The sequence below is a fragment of the Pelobates fuscus genome, chromosome 3, assembly GCF_036172605.1.
Source record: "Pelobates fuscus isolate aPelFus1 chromosome 3, aPelFus1.pri, whole genome shotgun sequence".
Classification (NCBI taxonomy): domain Eukaryota; kingdom Metazoa; phylum Chordata; class Amphibia; order Anura; family Pelobatidae; genus Pelobates; species Pelobates fuscus.
In genome coordinates, this window is record NC_086319.1 from 137,929,999 (window position 1) to 137,952,654 (window position 22,656).

Genomic DNA, 22,656 nt, shown 5'->3' on the forward strand with positions numbered 1-22,656 from the left:
GCTGAGTGGGCTTGTCGTCTGAGCAAGGCAGTCCCAGCATGCCAAGACTCCAGAGAAGGTCCTCCACCTGTGTCTTTTGGAATATTTCTACAATGGGCTACCCATGAAGATACAGGACTGGGTATAGCTGACGAGTATACAGATGCCGGGTGACCCAAGCGCCCTGCAACCACCCCAACCCACAGACCGCCTGGCCAATCCCGTTTACCTCACCTGCAGCCACCTCCCCGGGGGCCCCCAGGGCCCATACCAGCCTCATGGACACCATGCCGGGCAGCCATTCAGTGTAAGCCATAAACCTTGGTGGTTAACATAGACAACCACCATGACACTGACTTGAAGCAGACATGGGACTATTGGCTGCCCGGCATGGTGTCCTTGGGGCTGGTGAATGTTCCTAGTGTGGCCATTACAAGAGGAAGTGCTGAGGAACTGGCCTGCATGGATATGTCCAGGCCCCCCTCCTTATTGTTATCATGAATGCTCCATGTACGCTCCTAACCCCAATGAGGAAGCCTGGATCTCCCTGCACGAACTTGATCCCATACAGGTGGCCACAGATAACGGGACCATCACCAGCAGCCGTTCCCGCTGAACAGGCGCCCCGCACAGGGTCTGAGAGACTCAGGAGCCATATTGACCCTCGTACAGCACCAGCTCGTCGCACGGACAAGACCAGAGGAACCGTTGCTGTCCAGGTAGCAGAGGGAGCGGTTCACCACCTACCCTACAGCCCAGGTACATCTCGACTGGAGGTCGGACTCGTGAACTCCCTACCCGCCGACGTGCTATTGGGCAACGACCTTGGCCAGCTCACCTCCACTTACGTGCCCACCAGCGATCCGGTGGAGACCTACACGATGGTGACCCGACAGCAGACCTGCACCACTCAGGACGGCCCACGCGCTGAGGCTCAGGAAGGCACCATAACCATCCCCTTGCCCTGGGATAGCTCTGCTGAGTTTGGGAGGGAAGTAGTTTCAGACCTGTAGCGGAGTGCAGTATTAGAGTCCACGATCTCCGCATGTACCACAGGTAAATCCACAGTTAGCGCTGAAAAGTAAGGCAATATCCCAATCCTCCCAATAACCGGACGAAACACAGTTTGGGAGTCAACTAACTGGCTTTATTCACAAGCTTGCATATTTATACAGTTCCCCATGCAAGGGGTTTCCGTACAGATGTTTCAGGGGATTTCTCCCATCATGCAGTGTAATTCTCCCAACAGGCTTTGCTGCACGAGAAGGATACTCCCACTTAAATGGACGATTAATTGGATTATCCCCTCGTGCAGCAGAACTGCCAATTTACATTAAAATACAGTTTCTGAGTTTTTTCGGTAGATTAACGTGACCGAACGTTCGGTAGATAGCTGGGGGCTGAGCGCATCTTTTGAGAGAATACCGCTCAGTTCCCAGCTGAACTGACCGAACGCCGCGACAAATACAATTATACATGGAAGTTCCCCTCAATCTGCCGATTGCACTTAGGGGGGAACGATCCTACCGAACACCGGGCTCCCGAACGGTCTGGAAGTCCAGCGGTGGTCGGGTCATCGAGTAGCCGATTTCGGTTCCTCTAAGTGTGTGGTCTATCAGGGGAGCCCTCATTCGTTCCACGAACAGCCCGGATAGCCGCTGTTCGTCGAACAAAGTGCTCGCATGCTGGTAGCTTACGGCTGCCAGCAGGCGAATTACTATAATCCCAGATACACAGTAAAGTCACATATACCACACAGTACACATAGCAGAATACACACAGCACATAGTACAGACAACCTTTCTACAATACAGTCTAGAAGTGGCTAGGTTTGCCACAATGCTCCCCCAGAACCAAGCCGGCATACACAGTCTGATCCCAACGGATCGGCTTGGGGAGATCCGGGAGAGTACTCACAGATCACTTTTCAAGTTCGGTCTGTCTAGATAACCCGTCGGCGTTACCGTTTTGCTTCCCTGGGCGGTAATGGATCGTAAAGTCAAAGGGCTGCAGCGCCAAACTCCAGCGCAACAGCCGGGCATTGTCCCCAGCCACACGATTCAGCCACACCAACGGGTTGTGATCTGTGAGTAGGGAAAAAGGTTGTCCATACAAATACGGCTGTAACTTTTTGAGGGCCCACACCACGGGCAGGCATTCTTTTTCAATGGCGGCGTAGCTTACTTCACGGGGTAACAACTTTCGGCTCAAGTAAGCTACGGGATGCTCTCCGCCATCTGCTCCCACTTGGCTCAGCACTGCTCCCAATCCAAACATTGAAGCATCTGTGTGAACAAGAAATCTTTTAGTTGGATCAGGAGCGGCAAGTACAGGAGCATTGGTCAAAGCAGTTTTGAGCTGTTGGAATGCCTGCTCACACTCTGGGGCCCAGACAACCTGTCGGGGAAGGTTCTTGCGGGTCAAGTCAGTCAGGGGTTTGGCCAGGGCACTGTAGTTAAGCACGGATTTTCTATAGTACCCTGCAGTACCTAGGGATGCCAACACTTGAGTTTTGGTCCTGGGGGTGGGCCACTTACTTGGCTACGGCTTCAATTTTAGCTGGCTCGGGTTTCTGCTGCCCACACCCCACCCGGTGGCCCAAATACTGCACCTCTGCCATCCCTATATGACACTTGCTGGGTTTCAGGGTTAGCCCTGCCTCTCCAATACGATCTAGGATGGCCCCGATATGTTGTAAGTGTTCCTCCCAGGTCTGGCTAAATATGGCAATGTCGTCTAAGTACGCACATGCATAACCTTGGAAGCCGTCCAGTAGCCGATCGACCATCCGCTGAAAGGTTGCCGGAGCATTTTTCATCCCAAATGGCATGACCCGAAATTGGTACAGGCCAAACGGGGTGACAAAGGCCGACTTGGGGATGGCATCATCGGCAAGTGGGATTTGCCAGTATCCCTTACACAAATCTATGGTAGTGAGATACTGACCACGGGCCATCTTATCTAGCAGCTCGTCTATCCGGGGCATCGGCTAGGCATCAGACACCGTTTTGTCATTGAGCCTCCGGTAGTCGACGCAGAAACGCGTCGTGCCGTCCTTCTTAGGTACCAGCACTACCGGCGATGCCCAGGGGCTATCAGAAGGTTCGATAACCCCTAGCTGCAACATTTCGTCCAGCTCCGTCTTCATATGTGTCCTGACTGATTCAGGGACACGATATGGAGCCTGTCGCATGGGTAGCTGCCCCGGGGTTTCGACTCGGTGGGTGGCTATTGGAGTGTACCCAGGCAAATTGGAGAAGGTAGCCCCTTTAGCTACGATCAGCTCTTGTACCTGAGCACGCTCTTGAGGGCTTAGCCGCTCCTCCAGCTGAACCCCCCGGGATGGCTCTATCTGTTCTTCGGGTTCTAATAGGTCAGTTAGGGGAAGGTTCTCCTGATCCTCAGAGGCCGAGGCACATATCGCCGCCACATCCTCTATCCTCTCATGGTAGGGTTTGAACATGTTTACATGGAGCATGCGTCTCTTCCCTACCCCTGAGCAGGGGCCAATCACATAGGTGGTGTCACATCTCTGTTCCACCACCTGGTATGGGCCTTGCCAGATGGCCTGCAGCTTGTCTGTGCGAACGGGTTTTAAAATCAAAACCTTCTGCCCCACTTGAAAGCTGCGGTCTCTGGCTCCCCTATCGTACCAGCGGCGCTGGCGCTGCTGGGCCGCCTGGAGGTTGGTGCGCACAGTCTGAGTCAGAGCCTCCAGACGGTCCCGAAACTCCAATACATAAGATACGATAGGGGTTCCCTCTGGGCTATCCTCTCCCTCCCAATGTTCCCTAATTAAGTCTAACGGCCCTCGTACCCTCCTTCCGAACAGTAATTCAAAAGGGGAGAACCCGGTTGATTCTTGGGGTACCTCTCTATATGCGAAAAGCAGGTGGGGTAGAAACCGCTCCCAGTCTTTGTGCGCTTCTCCAAACGTACGGAGCATTTGTTTCAGCGTACCGTTAAACCTTTCGCATAGCCCATTGGACTGGGGGTGGTAGGCTGAATTTATTATAGGCTTAATGCCACATATTTTCCACAATTGCTGGGTGACCTCGGCGGTAAATTGTGTGCCCCTATCGGATATTATTTCTTGGGGAAACCCCACCCGGGAAAATATCTTCATTAAAGCCTCGGCCACCGTCTCGGCATGGATATTAGTGAGGGCTACAGCCTCGGGGTATCGGGTGGCATAGTCCACTACTGTTAAGATGAACCGTTTCCCAGAGGGACTGGGTTTGGGTTAGGGTCCTACTATGTCAACGGCCACTCTACTGAAGGGTTCCGAAATAATAGGGAGGGGACATAATTTGGCTTTGTGACGGTCACCTCGCTTACCTACTCGCTGGCATATATCACAGGAGGTGCAGTACTGTCTCACATCTTTAGAAATCCCTGGCCAGAAAAATGCATGGGTTAACCTATATCGGGTACGGGTCATCCCTAGATGTCCAGACAAGGGGATATCGTGAGCAATCCTAAGTAGCTCTGGACGGTATTTCTGGGGAACCACTAACTGTTTGGTAGTCACTGTGACCGACCCTCCTACTTCCCGTTCAGCAATGCGGTACAGTTGCCCTTTCTCCCAAGTGTACCGCTCCCCCTCTAGCCCCCCCTGGTCAGTGCGTACCCTGTCCCTGTACACCTGTAGTGTGGGGTCGGAATTAACCTCGGCTTCAAACTTAGCTGGGGTATCCCAGGACATACGTGTACATACGTCTCTTACCTGAGCCTCAGTGTGTGTTGGTGGAGCCGTGGTGCAAGCCTGTTGCCGTGTGGTGACTGGATGGGCTTCCTGGTAGGGAGCCTGTGGGACAAAAGCAGAGGTCATCTGGCCCAAATCATTCCCCAGTACATCTGCTGGTAAATTTTGCATCAGTCCCACTTCCACTGTCTCCTCTCCCGCACCCAAATTCAAATGTACTTTAGCAGTGGGTAGTCGATATACTGCCACTCGTACTGCCACAGATCCGCCAGTGTGTGCCACATCGGAGACCAAATGGGGTGCTATCAGGGCTTGATTCCAGGTGGGCTTGCCACGCTTTTGGGTACATTCCCGGGCCATATGCCCCCACTGTTTGCAGGAGTGGCATTGGATGTTGGCCCGCCCGTTATACCTGGAGGGTGGGGGTAAATTTCCTTGGGAAGGACAAAACGGGGAGGCTGTGTGGGCTGGAGGCGGTATAGCGCTGGCTAGTCCCGTGGGTCGAGGGTAACTTTTGGTTATAGGTCCATCAAAGTGTTGGTCGGCCAACCTAGCTGCTTCGGTTAGGGTGAGGGGTTTTCTGTCCCTCACCCATTCTTGTGCCTCTGGGGATAATCCATTAAAAAATTGCTCCAACAACATCAGCTGACGCAATCCTTCCATGGTGGTGGCTTGGCTGGCCTGTATCCACCCTTGGGAAGCCTGGTCTAGCTTGTGAGCCCATTCAGCGTGCAAATCTCTCTCTGGTTTGCGCAGGTTTCTGAACTTGCGCCGGTATGCCTCTGGAGTAATGGCATACCTCTCGCTTAATATCGCTCGCTTCACCTTCTGTCTGTCTTGGTTAACCCCTTAAGGACCAAACTTCTGGAATAAAAGGGAATCATGACGTGTCACACACGTCGTGTGTCCTTAAGGGGTTAAACAGTGTGTGCTTAAAAAGTATTAGGTACGAAGAGGTGGAGTTTTTAGAGGAAGGGGTGTGTCTTAATCAGGAAGAGGAGCAACCTTGACAGGAAGGAGTTGGGTAAATTTAGATTAGGGCGTGTCCAGGTTTATTCGTGCCTAGGGCAGCACAAATCCACTGGGTGGAGGTCGGCAGAGAGAAAGGTGTGTTAAGAGAAGTTAGAGACCGTAAAAGTTGGTGAAAACCAGGTCCAAGGGTCTTATATAGGGTGTTGGTAGTTGATAGAAATCTATATGCTATTCAGTTTTGGGGTTAATAGGGATGTGATGTCGCCAAGGATGAAGTAAGGAAGCAAAGTAGAGGAGACGACTAAAAAGACAGATGGAGTGGACTTTGATGGATGAAAAGGAGGAAGAACAACAAGGGGGGCAAAGGTTGGACGGCACAGTGAGGTCAGAGCAAAAACTCCACAACACCACCTGGGAGAGTGGGATAAGAATAGGCAGGCATAATTATGTCAGAGGAAGAGAGACCGTTTTCAGTCAGTGCCAAGAAGTTGACTGAGCAGATGAGATTGTGAATGGCAGTAGATTTTATAGTGTTACAGACTGATCGTGCATCACAAGGGGCACAACAAAATGAGTGGGATTCAGTGGAGTGATGAGGTATGAGATTTTTGGTAGTTGTGGAACACTGGGGCAGCAGGGAGGGCAAGATTAGGAGGCACATTCCGATCTGCTAAAAGCAAACAAATGGCCACAGAAATAAGTTGGGAATGGGATTTGAATGTTGGGATCTGGGAGGGGGGAGGTTGGGATCTAGAAGGATGTGGGAGAGTCATGCAGATGTGTGATAAGGCTGCATGGGATGAAACAATGGGTGTAGGAAGTAAAGGAGATAAATGGATCGCTTGAGTGTGGTGAGTGGAAAGAGAGGTGTGCTTTTTGAAAGGAAACAATGGAAAGGGAAAAGAAAATGAGAAACAGTTTTTTAGAAGACTGGGGGAAGAGGTGCTGGGTACTGTAGGAGTCTGTCAGCAAGGCAGGAATTGTTGAGAATCAGAGATGGGGAGTAATCCATGTATGAGTGTTGTCTACAGAGAGGATCTAGCAGCGGATGACTTAATTGGGAAACAACGTGAATCAAAATATTAAACCAGGAATAAGGGTGAAGGGAGGATTTGAGGAAAGAGTTGGTTGTTACCAGGTTTGTGTGCAAGAGACTGGCTTGCTGTGCTTAGGTTAAGACAGTCTGAAAAAGGGACAATCAGGTGCTGCAGTGTTTATTTAATTTATATATATATATATATATATATATATATATATATATATATATATATATATATATATATAATTTTTTTTTTTTTTTTTTTTTTTCTGCATGCATTAATCCTGTGTTAGAAACAGGATTTATTAATTTCCATAGAGTGTAACATTTAACCAAAAATTGGGGGTAAAATAAAATTAGAATTTACTTTTGTCTGAAAAGAATATATATACAAATGACTAAATCCAAATTTTACTGACCGAATGTCCAAAAAGAACAAAAAGATTTGTCCATTCACATGTCTTGTGGCAACAGTTTGTGGAGGTCCCTTTCCTGTTGCTTCATGACTGTTCAGCTATGCACAAAGTAAGTTATTCACTAAAGTTAGAATTCAAGGAGAATTTCAAAGTTAAGATCAAAATAGGCAAACTAGGAAATTGCAGTATGTCTTTTTAAATTTTTATATTTAAATGCTTATTTCTGCCCAAATGCATGCAAACATACACACATACACACATACACACATACACACATACACACATACACACATACACACATACACACATACACACATACACACATACACACATACACACATACACACATATACACACACATACACACACATACACACACACACATACACACACACACATACACACACATACACACACACACATACACACATACACACACATACACACACATACACACACATACACACACATACACACACACACACACATACACACACATACACACACATACACACACATACACACACATACACACACACACATACATACATACACACATACACACATATATATATACACATATATATATACATACATATACACATACATACATACATACATACATACATACATACATACATACATACATACATACATACTCACTCTCAAGCACACACAAATTCATTCAGTGGTCCACACAATTAGTGACCAATGCACACACAAATTTATGGACTCGTGCAGATTGACAAACACTGACTCAAGCAAGCATACACTGACATGCACTCTTGCCCAAGCACACACACACACCACACCACACCGCTAGTTTGTCACTATACAATGGCTTCCGATTGCCCAGTGCAATAACCTGCAGCATGCAATACAGAATTAGTTCCAACTAGAGTGACATCCAAAAGAGCCATAAAGCCCCTGCAGTTCCGTTCCCCCTTAAGAAGCCGCCTGAACGGCCTATAGAAAGAAAATTGCTAATATGTTACTCTTGTGTATTTTCACTGAAAATCTGGAATAATTGCTGCTATAGTCCATCTTTTTGTGTCTTTCCTGTGCAGACTGGACAGGAGCACGAATTAATAGAGAGTATGCCCCTGCTAGAATGGTTTGCGAACAACTACAAGAAATTTGGAGCAACATTGGAAATTGTTACAGACAAGTCTCAAGAAGGATCCCAGTTTGTGAAAGGATTTGGTGGAATTGGAGGTAACTATAAGCCTGTTTTGAAAAAAAAAATTAACATCAATTGCATGTTATTCTGGTTTTAGTACAAGTAACATATTATTCCGCTGTGCAGGCTTTCAAATTTGACTTTTTAAGGGGCCACTGAAGTCACCCAGACAATCTCAGTGGAGTGGTTTTAGTGGTACTGTAGTTTTAACCCTTCAAGGTAAAACATTGCAATTTTGTAGGTCTGCCTGTTTAGCATGAAGGGTTAATAATACCTCTAGTGGTTGTTACATTAATACACATGAACTGAAGGCCCTCAAAACACACAAACTGTATGCACAAACACGGACATCACAAAATTATTCTCCACATTCAATCACTAAAGTTGCACAGCAACTCACCCCTTCATTCACATATTAATGGCTCCCATTCAGAAACTGAAATTCCACACAACCAACATTCACTACTGAGCTTCATATAAATACATCCCACATTCACACACTTACAATCTGCAGACATTCACCCCACATTCATAGACTTTTTATGCTGAGAAATACATTTAAAAAAGCAAAAACACTTAAGGCTCCCAGACCACTTTATCTCTCTGTGCAGTAGCCCTGTAGTTTTAACACCGTTTAACATACAATCTTAGCTTTTTACTTCTTAGTACAATTTACTAACAAATGTGGATTGTTTGCTTATTGTAAACACCCTTCATTAGAGGTAGCTGGACAGAGTTCAATATTTACTCAGGTGATCTATACAGAAAGTTCTATAGCAATGTTTTACCAGCTCCGTGCTGTTTTCAGAGTAATTATGATTATTAATTCATCTAGTAACTAAATTCTTGCAGGTTTAGTTAAAGCAGTTCTTATCTGATAAATATTTCTTAGATTGTTAAAGGATTAATATTCCCCTGGGTAACTGTTGATATTCTAATTTATTTCATGATTTTGATTAATATTCTAGTCTGCAGTTTGAGATGTCAATCTTTATCATGAGCTATCATGAAACCCAATCTGGCGGATTTCGTGTCCGCTTTTACCCAGAAAATATTGGCGTTTAATTATGTAATTTTATAATTAGGTTATATTTACTGATGTTCTGGATGTTATTTTTAAGATTGTTTCAAGATGTTTTCTTGTCAGTCTCTTGTCTCCCAGTCACGAATCCCACCTGATCGTTATGGATTATGTGCGGCATGAGGGCCCCTAATCTTATGTCCTGTAGTTTTGCAAAGATTTTTTCATCTGTGTTCACCAGCAATAGGGTCTAATGTTTTGGGGGTGGGTAGGGGGTTTGTCCGGCTTGGGTAATGTTATAATATGTGCTGCAAGTATGTCTTTGTGTAATGTTTGGTTTGCAATTGCTTTTCTAAAGATTTTTACTACGTGGAGAGTCAGGGTAGAGGCAAAAGTCTTATAATATAGGTTGTCAAATCCGTCTGGCCCGAGCGATTTGCCAAGTGGTAGAGCTTTTATTGCAGCATCGACCTTGTCTTCTGTAACGTCATTGTGAGTGCTGCACGGTGTTGTGGTGTTAGTTTAGGTAGATCTATGGTGTCGACATAGGTGTCAATGTTGTCTATCGGATGATGTGTGTTAGGGTCGTTCTTATAAATTGTATAAGTTGGCATAATTGTTGAGGAACTTGTCACGTATATTTTTGGGAGTCATTACTTTTTTCCCCCTTTGTTTTACTTGTTTTGAGGCTATGCGCGAGCAGTCTTGGTTTTCGTAGGTAGAGTCCTGTTTTATCTAGGGTGTGTTGGTGCAGACTCCTGGTTATTTGAGATTACGTTTTGCAATGTTAGGCTAATCTGGTTTTGGGCATTTGGGCAGGAATGAGAATTACCCCCATAATGGCATACCATTTGAAAAAGTAGACAACCCAAGGTATTGAACGTGGGGTATGTTTAGTCTTTTTTAGTAGCCACTTAGTCACAAACACTGGCCCCGCGGAGTTTGTTTCCTGTAACCGGCCGGACTGACAGGAAGTGTGCACCTTCCTATCACTCCGTCCGGGCACCGCGGACCGGAGAGGAGCTCGGCCACGCTACAGGGGAAGGGAGAAGCTGTGCTGCAGACGCCAGAGGCTCTTTACAGAGCGCTCAGGCGGCTGCAGCATTAGGCCCGGCCCTGCAGCGGCCGGTCTTAAAATGATTTTGGGGGGCAATTGCCTCCCTGCCCCCCGGCCCAGCCCGCCCCTGGTCTCCTGTAGGCAAACAACTTCAGCCCTCTGCGATCATAGTTCCCTCCCTTATAAATGCCCATTTACTGGGATATTCAATCCTCTAACATTCAATGAGTCTTTGGATTTACAAGTGTATAGGCTGTGTTTGCACTCAATACGTTCTGAGTTTATGAACTGATTGTTCTGACCCGCTCTGGAGGCAAAAAAGTTGGATTTCTCAGGTCCGGCATGTTCTGCAAAACTATGCTACACTTATAGCAATGAAACAGAGGGGAAAAAAATATAACATCTTTACCATAACTGCTAAGCTAAACTATCTACTGAACTTTAAAAGGGAGTGCTTTGGGTACAGAGCCCAGTGTTTGCATATTATGTAATATTGGTAACTAGCTTAAGAAAAAGGTTTTGCCTTTCTAAAAGTTCTCTCCATCCCTCTTCCCAATTTCCATTTATAGGTATCTTGCGATACAGGGTAGACTTTCAAGGAATGGAATACCAAGGAGGCGACGACGATTTTTTTGACCTAGATGACTACTAAGTAGCCAACACATCTGGCAATGCCTATCCCCCCAGCATCCTACCCAAGCAGAAGTTTCATGACGGAACCCTAATAAATTTCCTGCCTTAGAAACTGGACATTTCAAAAACGTGATCTAAAAGCATTGGATATGAGTGAAACATGTTGTTTTGTTAGTATACTATGAAATTACGAGATTCCTAAATGCCACTTGACATATTTCACACACTTCATTTTTACTTATGAAGAAATAATTTCTACTCTATTTTAAGTTTAGGTTTTTTTGTTTTAATTCCTTATACACAAGCAAAATACATCAGCTGCTTTAAAAATCCAATCAACTTTATTATTAGTGACTGTTTTCAACATTCTTTTTACTCCATGGAAACCTTGTCATTGACCCTTTTACATTTGTATGTTTTGCCTAGTGAACAATCTAATACATATTAATTGTAAGACAAGCTATACAAATTGATGGCAGATAACACTACTGCCCATTCTTCAAGAAAACATTGAGTTTAGACTTTTTTACAAATGCATTGCGTAGGTTACTGTAGCTACAATGTGTGACTTAGTGTTTTTTTTTTTTTTTTTTGGACCACTGGGTAACACAATCAATCGGGAAACTGTTCTGACATGTTAAACCATAGTAACAAAAAATACTTTAAGTTACTGGATTAGAGTTGGAATGTAAAAGATGTAAAAATCTAACACCTTTTGTTTGTCTTGTTCTTTTGGGGGGAGGGGGGGAGGGGGGGAAGGGATTCCTCTTAATGCAAGCAATATGGTTGAAAATAATGGTAGCAAACTGCATGCCTTGGCTTTATTCAGCGTTCTACTTTACAAATCCTGACGCCATGAATAATCCTATAACTTTGGACTGAACATCCGCAGTTTGTGTTGTGGCCTTTTAATGTTTTTTGGCTTATAAATCTATTAAAATCAGCATCTGCATAAAACTTATTGCTAAAGTGCAATTATTTCCCCTCCTTGCAGACACCTTTTGACAGTACTAATGCATTAAATCAATTTGAATGGGCACCTCCCCCATTGATTTCTACTTTATTTCTTAACTGTGCATTTTTTTTTTTAACATCTAAATTAATGGATGACATTTTACCACCATGTATACAAACATTTGTTTGTTTGTTTTAACGAAGAAGAAGAACAATTACTACAATTCCTTTTTGCCCCCACCTACAGCTTTTCAACAATTGCTCTTTCTAAATATGAATGTGTGTGTGTGTGTGTGTGTATATATGTATAGATACATATATACTCTATGCATTCTGTTTTTAACCTTTGTTGCAATGAATGATGCCAACGTTAAGGGGTTTAACATTACTATAACATGAACAATTGATAATTCAGATGTGCACATAGATCGATGCCAAACTAAACGTGATGCTACTTCACAAATATAAAAATTTTAAACAAGGGAAAATGTAAAGTGCTCAGATAATTAGTGCCAATGCACATTACTATATATCCATACATGTTAGGTCATAATTGTCCAATTAGTATGCTTACAATTGCAATAATCTAAATAAAAAAAGTTTGTAACATAGTATAAAACATTTGTTCAGGCAATGAAAAAAAAGCGTACAGAGACAAATTACTTTGTTGTGCCCTTTACCAGGTTCTACATTAACAGCTCACAGTTGGGCTTACAAGGAATGTTGCTCACATCCACCATCAATTCTGTAGAGGATATTAAGCAGCGGATATGTATAGTAATGCACTTGTACACTTCTTCCAGTTGTTCTTTGTAGAAGCTTTTGTGACATTGTACTTAATCTTGTGGTTTGTTTTTTTCCTCCCCAATAAAATAGGCAAAAAATATTTAGCACAGAAGACAAAATTGTAGCGCTCCACAATCATATGCGGCATGTATGTGTTTAATACATTTTCCTCTACATTCAGAGCTCAATTTTGGTATGTCCGTTCCCATACCAAATTGAGCTCTGGATCTGAGCCTGCCGGCAAGGCTCTGCTGCTTCTCAGAGAAACATGGCAGACACTAGGTCTTTAGAACCAGTTTTGGAATGCATTATTATTTCATATTTAGCTATTCCATACTACTTTCCATAATGGAGGGATGCAGGCAGCGTCCAATCCAGAGCTCAATTCTGGTTTGGTACCTGACATATATTGTGGTGATGTAGAGGAAAATGTATTAAACTCATACATTCTGCATGTGTCTGTAGAGCTCTTATTTTATTTGTCTTCTGTGTTGAATATTATTCACCTCCCTCAGTTTCCTTTTTTTGTGGTTTCCTGATCCCATTCCTGACTGCCTTATCTCACAGGGTTATTCACTAAGTTAGAAATGCTAAAGGTATCAAACCAACTTGGCTATTTGGGCAATTATTTGCAATTTCCTGGTAAAATCTCAACAATTTCTGGTTTAATGAACAGCTTTGTCAGTCCAGTATGCAGTTCATCTGACTTACATTCCGCCTTAAAAGAACACTCTGAATACTGTAACCACTACAGCTTGCAAGCAAATGACAATTTAAAAATGTATCCAAAATGCATGCTTGAAAATATTTTTTGTTTTTATTTGGCTCACTTGGCTCACATCACATCAAAAATGTTTTTAAATGATCTTGCAACGTTGAAATGCAAAATAAAGTAAATTATGGTGTGCTAATTCACTTGTGCAATTGCATCGACATGCTTTATTCAGTGGACATCAATTCAGTTGTGGAGTACACAGCGTATATAGTCACCAACTGAATTTTAATGCAGATGTATACAAATCACAGATGCTTGTGCATTGTAAAATTTACTAGAAGACTATGTGCAGTGTTCATCTGATTTATTTTTAAATTTTTTGGGGGTCATTAAATATAATCTAGTAAAACTGAGTCGCTCGCTGCTAATATAGTAATTTGCTTTAAGTTGAAATTAGATGGTGATCCAATCAGCAAACAGAATAATATGTCTTTAACATTACTTTTTGTATTTAGAAACCTATTTATTTTTTAGTTGCTCTTAGTCCGAATTATAAGGAAAGATTAATTCATTAATTTGGGTCTTAAGTATTTTGCCCACTCCTAGTTAAATATGGGGGGGGGGGGGGGGGTGAGATTATTTCTCTCAGTCAATGAGCTTAGAAACGACCAACTTCTGCAAAAATACAGACTCTGGATGTGGCTCCAGCATACCCCATGATGTAAGAAACTAACCCATTCCGAAACTACTTTTGATGTTAGCTGTTGTGGTTATGGTGCTTTGAGTGTTTTAAGTCAGGGATGCTCAAAAGGTAGATCTTAAGATGTTGTAGAACTACAACTCCCTTGATGCTTTGCACTCTTAAAATGTCTTTAGAATCACAAAACATTGTGGAAGCTGTAGTTTTAAAACACCTGCAGGACTGCCTATTGAGCACTCTTTATTTAAGTAATAACTCTTTAGGAGTGTATTGGAGATAACCTTTGTAATTTGTTCTATTCTGATATGAAAAGTTTATAATGCACATTAAATTGGATGTAAATTTCAATTTATTTTGGAAACTATGCTGCTTGATTTGCATAATGTTTTAATTATCCAGCTTTCTGTATACATACATGTTTTTGCTGAGGAGGGGCTGTATGTGTGATCATATATCTCTCTCTCTCTCTCTCTCTCTCTCTCTCTCTCTATATATATATATATATATATATATATATATATATATATATATATATATATATGAATAGTTGGTTGCACTCTCGGATTTCCATAAAATATAACTTTTATTCCAATGGTGATCCTGATGAAAGTCCACAAGATGGACTGAAACGTTGATCTGTTTTAACCATTGGAATAAAAGTTCTATTTTATGGAAATCCGAAAGTGCAACCAACTATTTTTCTTTTTGGATGTTCAAGCCCTGGTGCTACACCCGGTTTGGTAATTTTGGCGCATGAGTGCAAGGTACAGTGTGTATATATATATATATATATATATATATATATATCTACCCACCCCCCACCACCTTTACGTATTCTATAGACTGACGCAAATTTCCACCAAAGCATTTATAATTTGGCGTTGTGATGTACAGAAGTGGATAAAAGTATTAAACCATATTTAAAAAAAATATAGTTGTTTCTGGCATTTTTTTCTGTAGGAAAGAAGATATGTCCTCACTCGTCTGCTGTCATTGATTGAATAAATATGAAATATTTAATTCATGTAGTTCCACTGCTTAAACGTTGTAAGTATCTTGGCTGCTTAAATTGATTGAAGTAGTTATGGTGCCTTGAGTCTGTGGTCCAACATCAATGTAAAAACTGTTACTCACTATTTAGAAAAGATGCTCAGTCCTCAATGGCCTGGTATCTGGCCATCAATTATGATATGAAGGTGTTGAAGCTGTGCTCCTCCTCATGCCATACCAATTCAAACCACAGATTTGGGGCAGGAATTGGCAGCGAGCATTCACCTGATGCTTTCAGTGTATCACTGTCTGTTATCCCTTGTATGGGTCTGCCCATGCCATTTCAGTTTTGGAGGCTAGGGCTTCCAGGCACTAAGCATGTTTGTTAAATGGTTAGTAAACCACATTGATGTAGTTCCAGGCTTAATTTTTACTATTACATGGGTCTTGGAGAAATGAGAGGGATATATAGAAAAGACTGTGAAACAAAAGGTTTATAAAGAAAGGGGAAGAAGCCTTTTACGGAAGAAAAAAAAAAAAAAAAAGATGCAGAGTGTTAAATTTGCTTAGATGGGCTTCTTCAAAGGTGTCCAGATATTGTAAAATTGTCAAGGTACCCTCTAGGGCAGTGATGGCGAACCTATGGCACGCGTGCCACAGGTGGCACGCCGGGCCCTTTCTGTGGGCACGCGGCCATAGGTTCGCCAATAATGCAGAGTAGGCGCCTGCCTGCCCAAAACGGCAGGCGCCTACTCTGCTTCCGGGTCGGGAGGCAGGGGAGGGATCTTTGCAGCAGCTCCCCTGTCCTCCCGCGAGCAAGCTGTGTGGAGCGTTGCCACGCGTTACCATGGCAACGCTCCACACAGCATCGCGCGGGAGAACAGGGGAGCTGCTGCAAAGATCCCTCTCCTGTCTCCCGACCCGGAAAACTGCTTGCCACCACCGGACCACCAGGGATGGCTGTGTCCCCCCCCTTCTTCCTTCATTAGGGGGACTAATTTAATGTACTTTTTTTTATTTTGTATTTTATTACTTAAATACCCCCCCCACACTGCACCCCTACCCCCCATACAGCACCCCTACCACCCCACAGAGTACCCCTACCCCCCTCACAGAGTACCCCTACCCCCCTCACAGAGTACCCCTACCCCCCTCACAGAGTACCCCTACCCCCTCACAGAGTACCCCTACCCCCTCAGAGTACCCCTAACCCCCCACACAGTACCCCTAACCCCCCACACAGTACCCCTACCCCCCCATACAGCACCCCTACCCCCCCACAGAGTACCCCTACCCCCCCACACAGTACCCCTACCCCCCCACACAGTACCCCTACCCCCCCACACAGTACCCCTACCCCCCACACAGTACCCCTACCCCCCACACAGCACCCCTACCCCCCACAGCACCCCTACCCCCCACACAGTACCCCTACCCCCCACACAGTACCCCTACCCCCACACAGTACCCCTTCCCCCCACACACAGCACCCCTTCCCCCCCACACACAGCACCCCTACCCCCCCACACACAGCACCCCTACCCCCCCACACACAGCACCCCTACCCCCCCACACACAGCACCCCTACCCCCCCACACAGTACCCCTACCCCCCCACACAGTACCCCTACCCCCCACACAGTACCCCTACCCCCCACACAGCACCCCTACCCCCCCACAGCACCCCTGCCCCCCCACACACACAGTACCCCTACCCCCTACACAGCACCCCTACACCCCCCACAGAGTACCCCTACCCCCCCACAGAGTACCCCTACCCCCCACAGAGTACCCCTACCCCCCCACAGAGTACCCCTACCCCCCACAGAGTACCCCTACCCCCCACAGAGTACCCCTACCCCCCACAGAGTACCCCTACCCCCCACAGAGTACCCCTACCCCCCACACAGTACCCCTACCCCACACACAGTACCCCTACCCCACACACAGTACCCCTACCCCACACACAGTACCCCTACCCCCCACACAGCACCCCTACACCCCACAGTACCCCTACCCCCCACACAGCACCCCTACCCCCACACACAGCACCCCTACCCCCCACACACAGCACCCCTACCCCCCACACAGTACCCCTATCCCCCACACAGTACCCCTATCCCCCACACAGTACCCCTACCCCCCACACAGCACCCCTACCCCCCCCACACAGCACCCCTACCCCCCACACACAGCACCCCTACCCCCCACACACAGCACCCCTACCCCCCACACACAGCACCCCTACCCCCCACACACAGCACCCCTACCCCCCACACACAGCACCCCTACCCCCCACACACAGCACCCCTACCCCCACACACAGTACCCCTACCCCCCACACAGTACCCCTACCCCCCCACACAGTACCCCTACCCCCCACACAGTACCCCTACCCCCCCACACAGTACCCCTACCCCCCCACACAGTACCCCTACCCCCCCACACAGTACCCCTACCCCCCCACACAGTACCCCTACCCCCCACACAGCACTTCTACCCCCCACAGAGCACCCCTGCCCCCCACAGAGTACCCCTCCCACCCCACACACACAGTACCCCTACCCCCCCACACAGTACCCCTACCCCCCACACAGCACCCATACCCCCCACAAAGTACCCCTACTCCTCCACACACACAGTACCCCTACCCCCCACACAATACCCCTACCCCCCACACAATACCCCTACCCCCCCCACAGCACCCCTGCCCCCCCACACACACAGTACCCCTACCCCTACACAGCCCCATACAGCACCCCTACACCCCCCCACAGAGTACCCCTACCCCCCCACAGAGTACCCCTACCCCCCCACAGAGTACCCCTACCCCCCACAGAGTACCCCTACCCCCCACAGAGTACCCCTACCCCCCACAGAGTACCCCTACCCCCCACAGAGTACCCCTACCCCCCACACAGTACCCCTACCCCCCACACAGTACCCCTACCCCACACACAGTACCCCTACCCCACACACAGTACCCCTACCCCACACACAGTACCCCTACCCCACACACAGTACCCCTACCCCCCACACAGCACCCCTACACCCCACAGTACCCCTACCCCCCACACAGCACCCCTACCCCCACACACAGCACCCCTACCCCCCACACACAGCACCCCTACCCCCCACACAGTACCCCTACCCCCCACACAGTACCCCTATCCCCCACACAGTACCCCTATCCCCCACACAGTACCCCTATCCCCCACACAGTACCCCTATCCCCCACACAGTACCCCTACCCCCCACACACAGCACCCCTACCCCCCACACACAGCACCCCTACCCCCCACACACAGCACCCCTACCCCCCACACACAGCACCCCTACCCCCCACACACAGCACCCCTACCCCCCACACACAGCACCCCTACCCCCCACACACAGCACCCCTACCCCCACACACAGTACCCCTACCCCCCACACAGTACCCCTACCCCCCCACACAGTACCCCTACCCCCCACACAGTACCCCTACCCCCCCACACAGTACCCCTACCCCCCCACACAGTACCCCTACCCCCCCACACAGTACCCCTACCCCCCCACACAGTACCCCTACCCCCCCACACAGTACCCCTATCCCCCCACACAGTACCCCTACCCCCCCACACAGTACCCCTACCCCCCACACAGCACTTATACCCCCCACAGAGCACCCCTGCCCCCCACAGAGTACCCCTCCCACCCCACACACACAGTACCCCTACCCCCCCACACAGTACCCCTACCCCCCACACAGCACCCATACCCCCCACAAAGTACCCCTACTCCTCCACACACACAGTACCCCTACCCCCCACACAATACCCCTACCCCCCACACAATACCCCTACCCCCCACACAGTACCCATACCCCCCACACAGTACCCATACCCCCCCCACACACAGTACCCCTCCCCCCACACACAGTACCCATACCCCACACCCAGCATCGCCCCTACCTCCCATACACAGCACCCCGCACATAGCACCCCTACTCCCCACAGCACAGCACCCCTACCCCCCACACAGCACAGCACCACCCCTGTCTCACACACCACCCCTCACACACTCACACCATCACTCATACACATAGCACCCCTCACACACACACCACCCCTCATACACACACACACACCACCCCTCATACACACACACAGCACCCCTCATACACACACACAGCACCCCTCATACACACACACCGCATCCCTCACACACACACACACCCCTCACACACACACACACACACCCCTCACACACACACACAGCACCCCTCACACACACACAGCGCACACAGAAACCCTCACACACAGCACCCCTCAATGCCCCTTAAACTACACCCCTCAATGCAGTATGTGTGTGTATTTAGCAGTCTGTGTGTGTGCGTGTATTCCGCAGTCTGTGTGTGTGTGCGTGTATTCCGCAGTCTGTGTGTGTGTGCATGTATTCAGCAGTCTGTGTGTGTGTGTATTCAGCAGTCTGTGTGTGTGTGTGTTCAGCAGTCTGTGTGTGTGTGTGTTCAGCAGTCTGTGTGTGTGTGTGTTCAGCAGTCTGTGTGTGTGTGTGTTCAGCAGTCTGTGTGTGTGTGTTCAGCAGTCTGTGTGTGTGTGTATTCAGCAGTCTGTGTGTGTGTGTATTCAGCAGTCTGTGTGTGTGTGTATTCAGCAGTCTGTGTGTGTGTGTATTCAGCAGTCTGTGTGTGTGTGTATTCAGCAGTCTGTGTGTGTGTGTTCAGCAGTCTGTGTGTGTGTGTATTCAGCAGTCTGTGTGTGTGTGTATTCAGCAGTCTGTGTGTGTGTGTATTCAGCAGTCTGTGTGTGTGTGTATTCAGCAGTCTGTGTGTGTACGTATTCAGCAGTCTGTGTGTGTACATATTCAGCAGTCTGTGTGTGTACATTCAGCAGTCTGTGTGTGTACATTCAGCAGTCTGTGTGTGTACATTCAGCAGTCTGTGTGTGTACATTCAGCAGTCTGTGTGTGTACATTCAGCAGTCTGTGTGTGTACATTCAGCAGTCTTGTGTGTGTATATTCAGCAGACTGTGTGTATGTATTCAGCAGACTGTGTGTGTATGTATTGCATTTGTTGGAGATACTAATAAATATAAGCTTAATTTGATCTATTTATATCATTATTTAAAATTTGTATTATTGAACTCTCTGCTGTTGTGTTCTTTTAAAACAAAAGTTGTTAATTAGTTCGGACAACAGTACGAGTTGTTTTTTCTAAACTTAAACCTCAGTATTGAGGTTTAATTGCCGTGTTGGCACTTTAAGGAAAAAAAAAGTTGGCATGTATTGCGGTTTGGGCACTCGGGCTCAAAAAGGTTCGCCATCACTGCTCTAGGGCAAGCATGTCAAACTCAAAGGCTGACATTGGCCCAATAAACAATGTTTAAGTTTGTGAACCGTAAAAAAAAAAAAAACTATAAAATGTTTTCTTCCAAACACTTGGCATCTCTTCTCTGCTTTCCTACTTTGGGGGAGATCTTGTTCGCAGTGATCACTGTAGGGGAAAGACTGCTTCTAGTTGACGGTCAGGAAACCTCTATTCCTTCAGAGCGCTCCGGTAACAAGTAAGGAACAGACAAATACGATTCCAAACGAGTTATGTGATTTATTGATCCAACATAATATTTATACTGCAAAAGTAGCGAGCGATTGCGTGCGCTGGTTTCTAACATTGCTGCATACAGTTTGTCCTGTACGCACATAGGAAATGTTACAATTTCAAGTTTGTCCTGTAAGCACATACCAGAGATAGTGAGTTAGTTTCAGCATAAAATTTTAAACTGTTTTGCTTCTACCAGCACTTTCAAAACTGACCCAACGTGAATGTCCGTAATTTTGTATCGTACAGGAGACTTATTACCTTTACAGAAGTGTAAATAACTGCTCACACCGATAAGTACTTCCAAACATGGAAATAATTTCATATGCAAATTTTCAAACCTGACTGGCAAATATGTGTTTAACTCAATTTTGCTTTCAAATCTGATTTCCACAGGATCTCAATTACTTCCATTTGCATATGATTAGGTACTGATTCTATATTTATTGAGAAAATAAAACAGACAAAACTTGTCTTCCAAAGATTTAAAATCTGCAAACCTTGTTTCAAATTTAGTTCTATGGCTACAATCTCTACACGTAACACCCCCTCACATTTTTGTAAATATTTTATTAAATCTTTTCATGCAACAACACTGAAGAAATTACATCCTCCTATAATGCAAAGTAGTAAGTGTACAGCCTGTATAACAGTGTAAATTTGCTGTCCCCTCAAAATAACTCTACATACAGCCATAATTGGGTCCAAAGTGTCAATATTTTGTGTGGCCACCATTATTTTCCATCACTGCCTTAACCCTCATGGGCATAGAGTTCACCAGAGCTTCACAGGTTGCCACTGGAGTCCTCTTCCACTCCTCCATGATGACATGACGGAGCTGGTGATGTTAAAGACCTTGCGCTTCCCCACCTTCTGTTTCAGGATGCCCCACAGATGCTCAACGCAGTAACGTGGCAAAAAAATTCCCAGCTCCGCAGAGGCGGTCCTAGCACCCCGGTCATACAAATATTCATTAACGGCTTTTTCTTGTTGGAGCAGGCAGTCGAACATTAGGAGTGTTGAATTCCAACGTGTCGGGCTGTCGCAAATCAAGCGCCTCACTAGCATGTTGTTTCCCCGCTGGATATCTGAAAAGTGCGTCATGGCCGTGTAGGAACGCCTGAAATGGCCACACACCTTCCTGGCCTGCTTCAGGACGTCCTGTAAGCCTGGGTACTTAAGCACAAAGCGTTGTACGATCAGATTACACACATGTGCCATGCACGGCACATGTGTCAACTTGCCCAAATTCAATGCCGCCAACAAATTTCTTACGTTGTCACAAACCACTTTGCCGATCTCCAGTTGGTGCGGAATCAGCCACTGATCCACCTGTGCGTTCAGGGCGGACAGGAGTGCTGGTCCGGTGTGACTCTGCTTTCAGGCAAGTCAACCCCAAGACGGCGTGACACTGCCGTATCCGGGATGTGGAATAGTACCTGGGGAGCTGGAGGGATGCCGTTGATGTGGAGCAAGACGCAGCAGCAGAAGAGGACTCAGCCGAGCAGAGGAGGTGGCAGCAGGCGGTGTCACCAACTCCTTTGCAGAGCCACGCATTCCATGCTTGGCAGCCGTCATCAGGTTTACCCAATGCGCAGTGTAGGTGATATACCTGCCCTGACCATGCTTTGCAGACCAGGTATCAATGGTCAGATGGACCCTTGCCCCAACACTCTGTGCCAGACATGTCATTACTTCATTTTGCACAATCGAGTATAGGTTGGGGATTGCCTTTTGTGCAAAGAAATTTTGTCCGGGTACCTTCCACTGCGGTGTCCCAATAGCTACACATTTTTTGAACGCCTCAGACTCCACCAGCTTGTATGGTAAAAGCTGGCGGGCTAAGAGTTCAGACAAGCCAGCTGTCAGATTCCGGGCAAGGGGGTGACTTTGTGACATTGGCTTCTTAC

General features: G+C 46.6%; 1 protein-coding gene across 2 annotated transcripts in view; it reads left to right on the top strand.

The window, feature by feature from the left end:
- ETF1 (eukaryotic translation termination factor 1) overlaps nt 1-11,567 on the top strand; it is a 139,883-nt gene extending 128,316 nt beyond the window's left edge. For both annotated transcript variants that reach the window (XM_063445277.1, XM_063445276.1), the window contains exons 10-11: nt 8,179-8,326; nt 10,939-11,567. In XM_063445277.1, the coding sequence (XP_063301347.1) occupies nt 8,179-8,326; nt 10,939-11,021 (231 nt within the window). In that variant the 3' untranslated portion in view covers nt 11,022-11,567. The remainder of the gene's footprint in view (nt 1-8,178; nt 8,327-10,938) is intronic.
- Nucleotides 11,568-22,656: the final 11,089 nt, after the last annotated feature.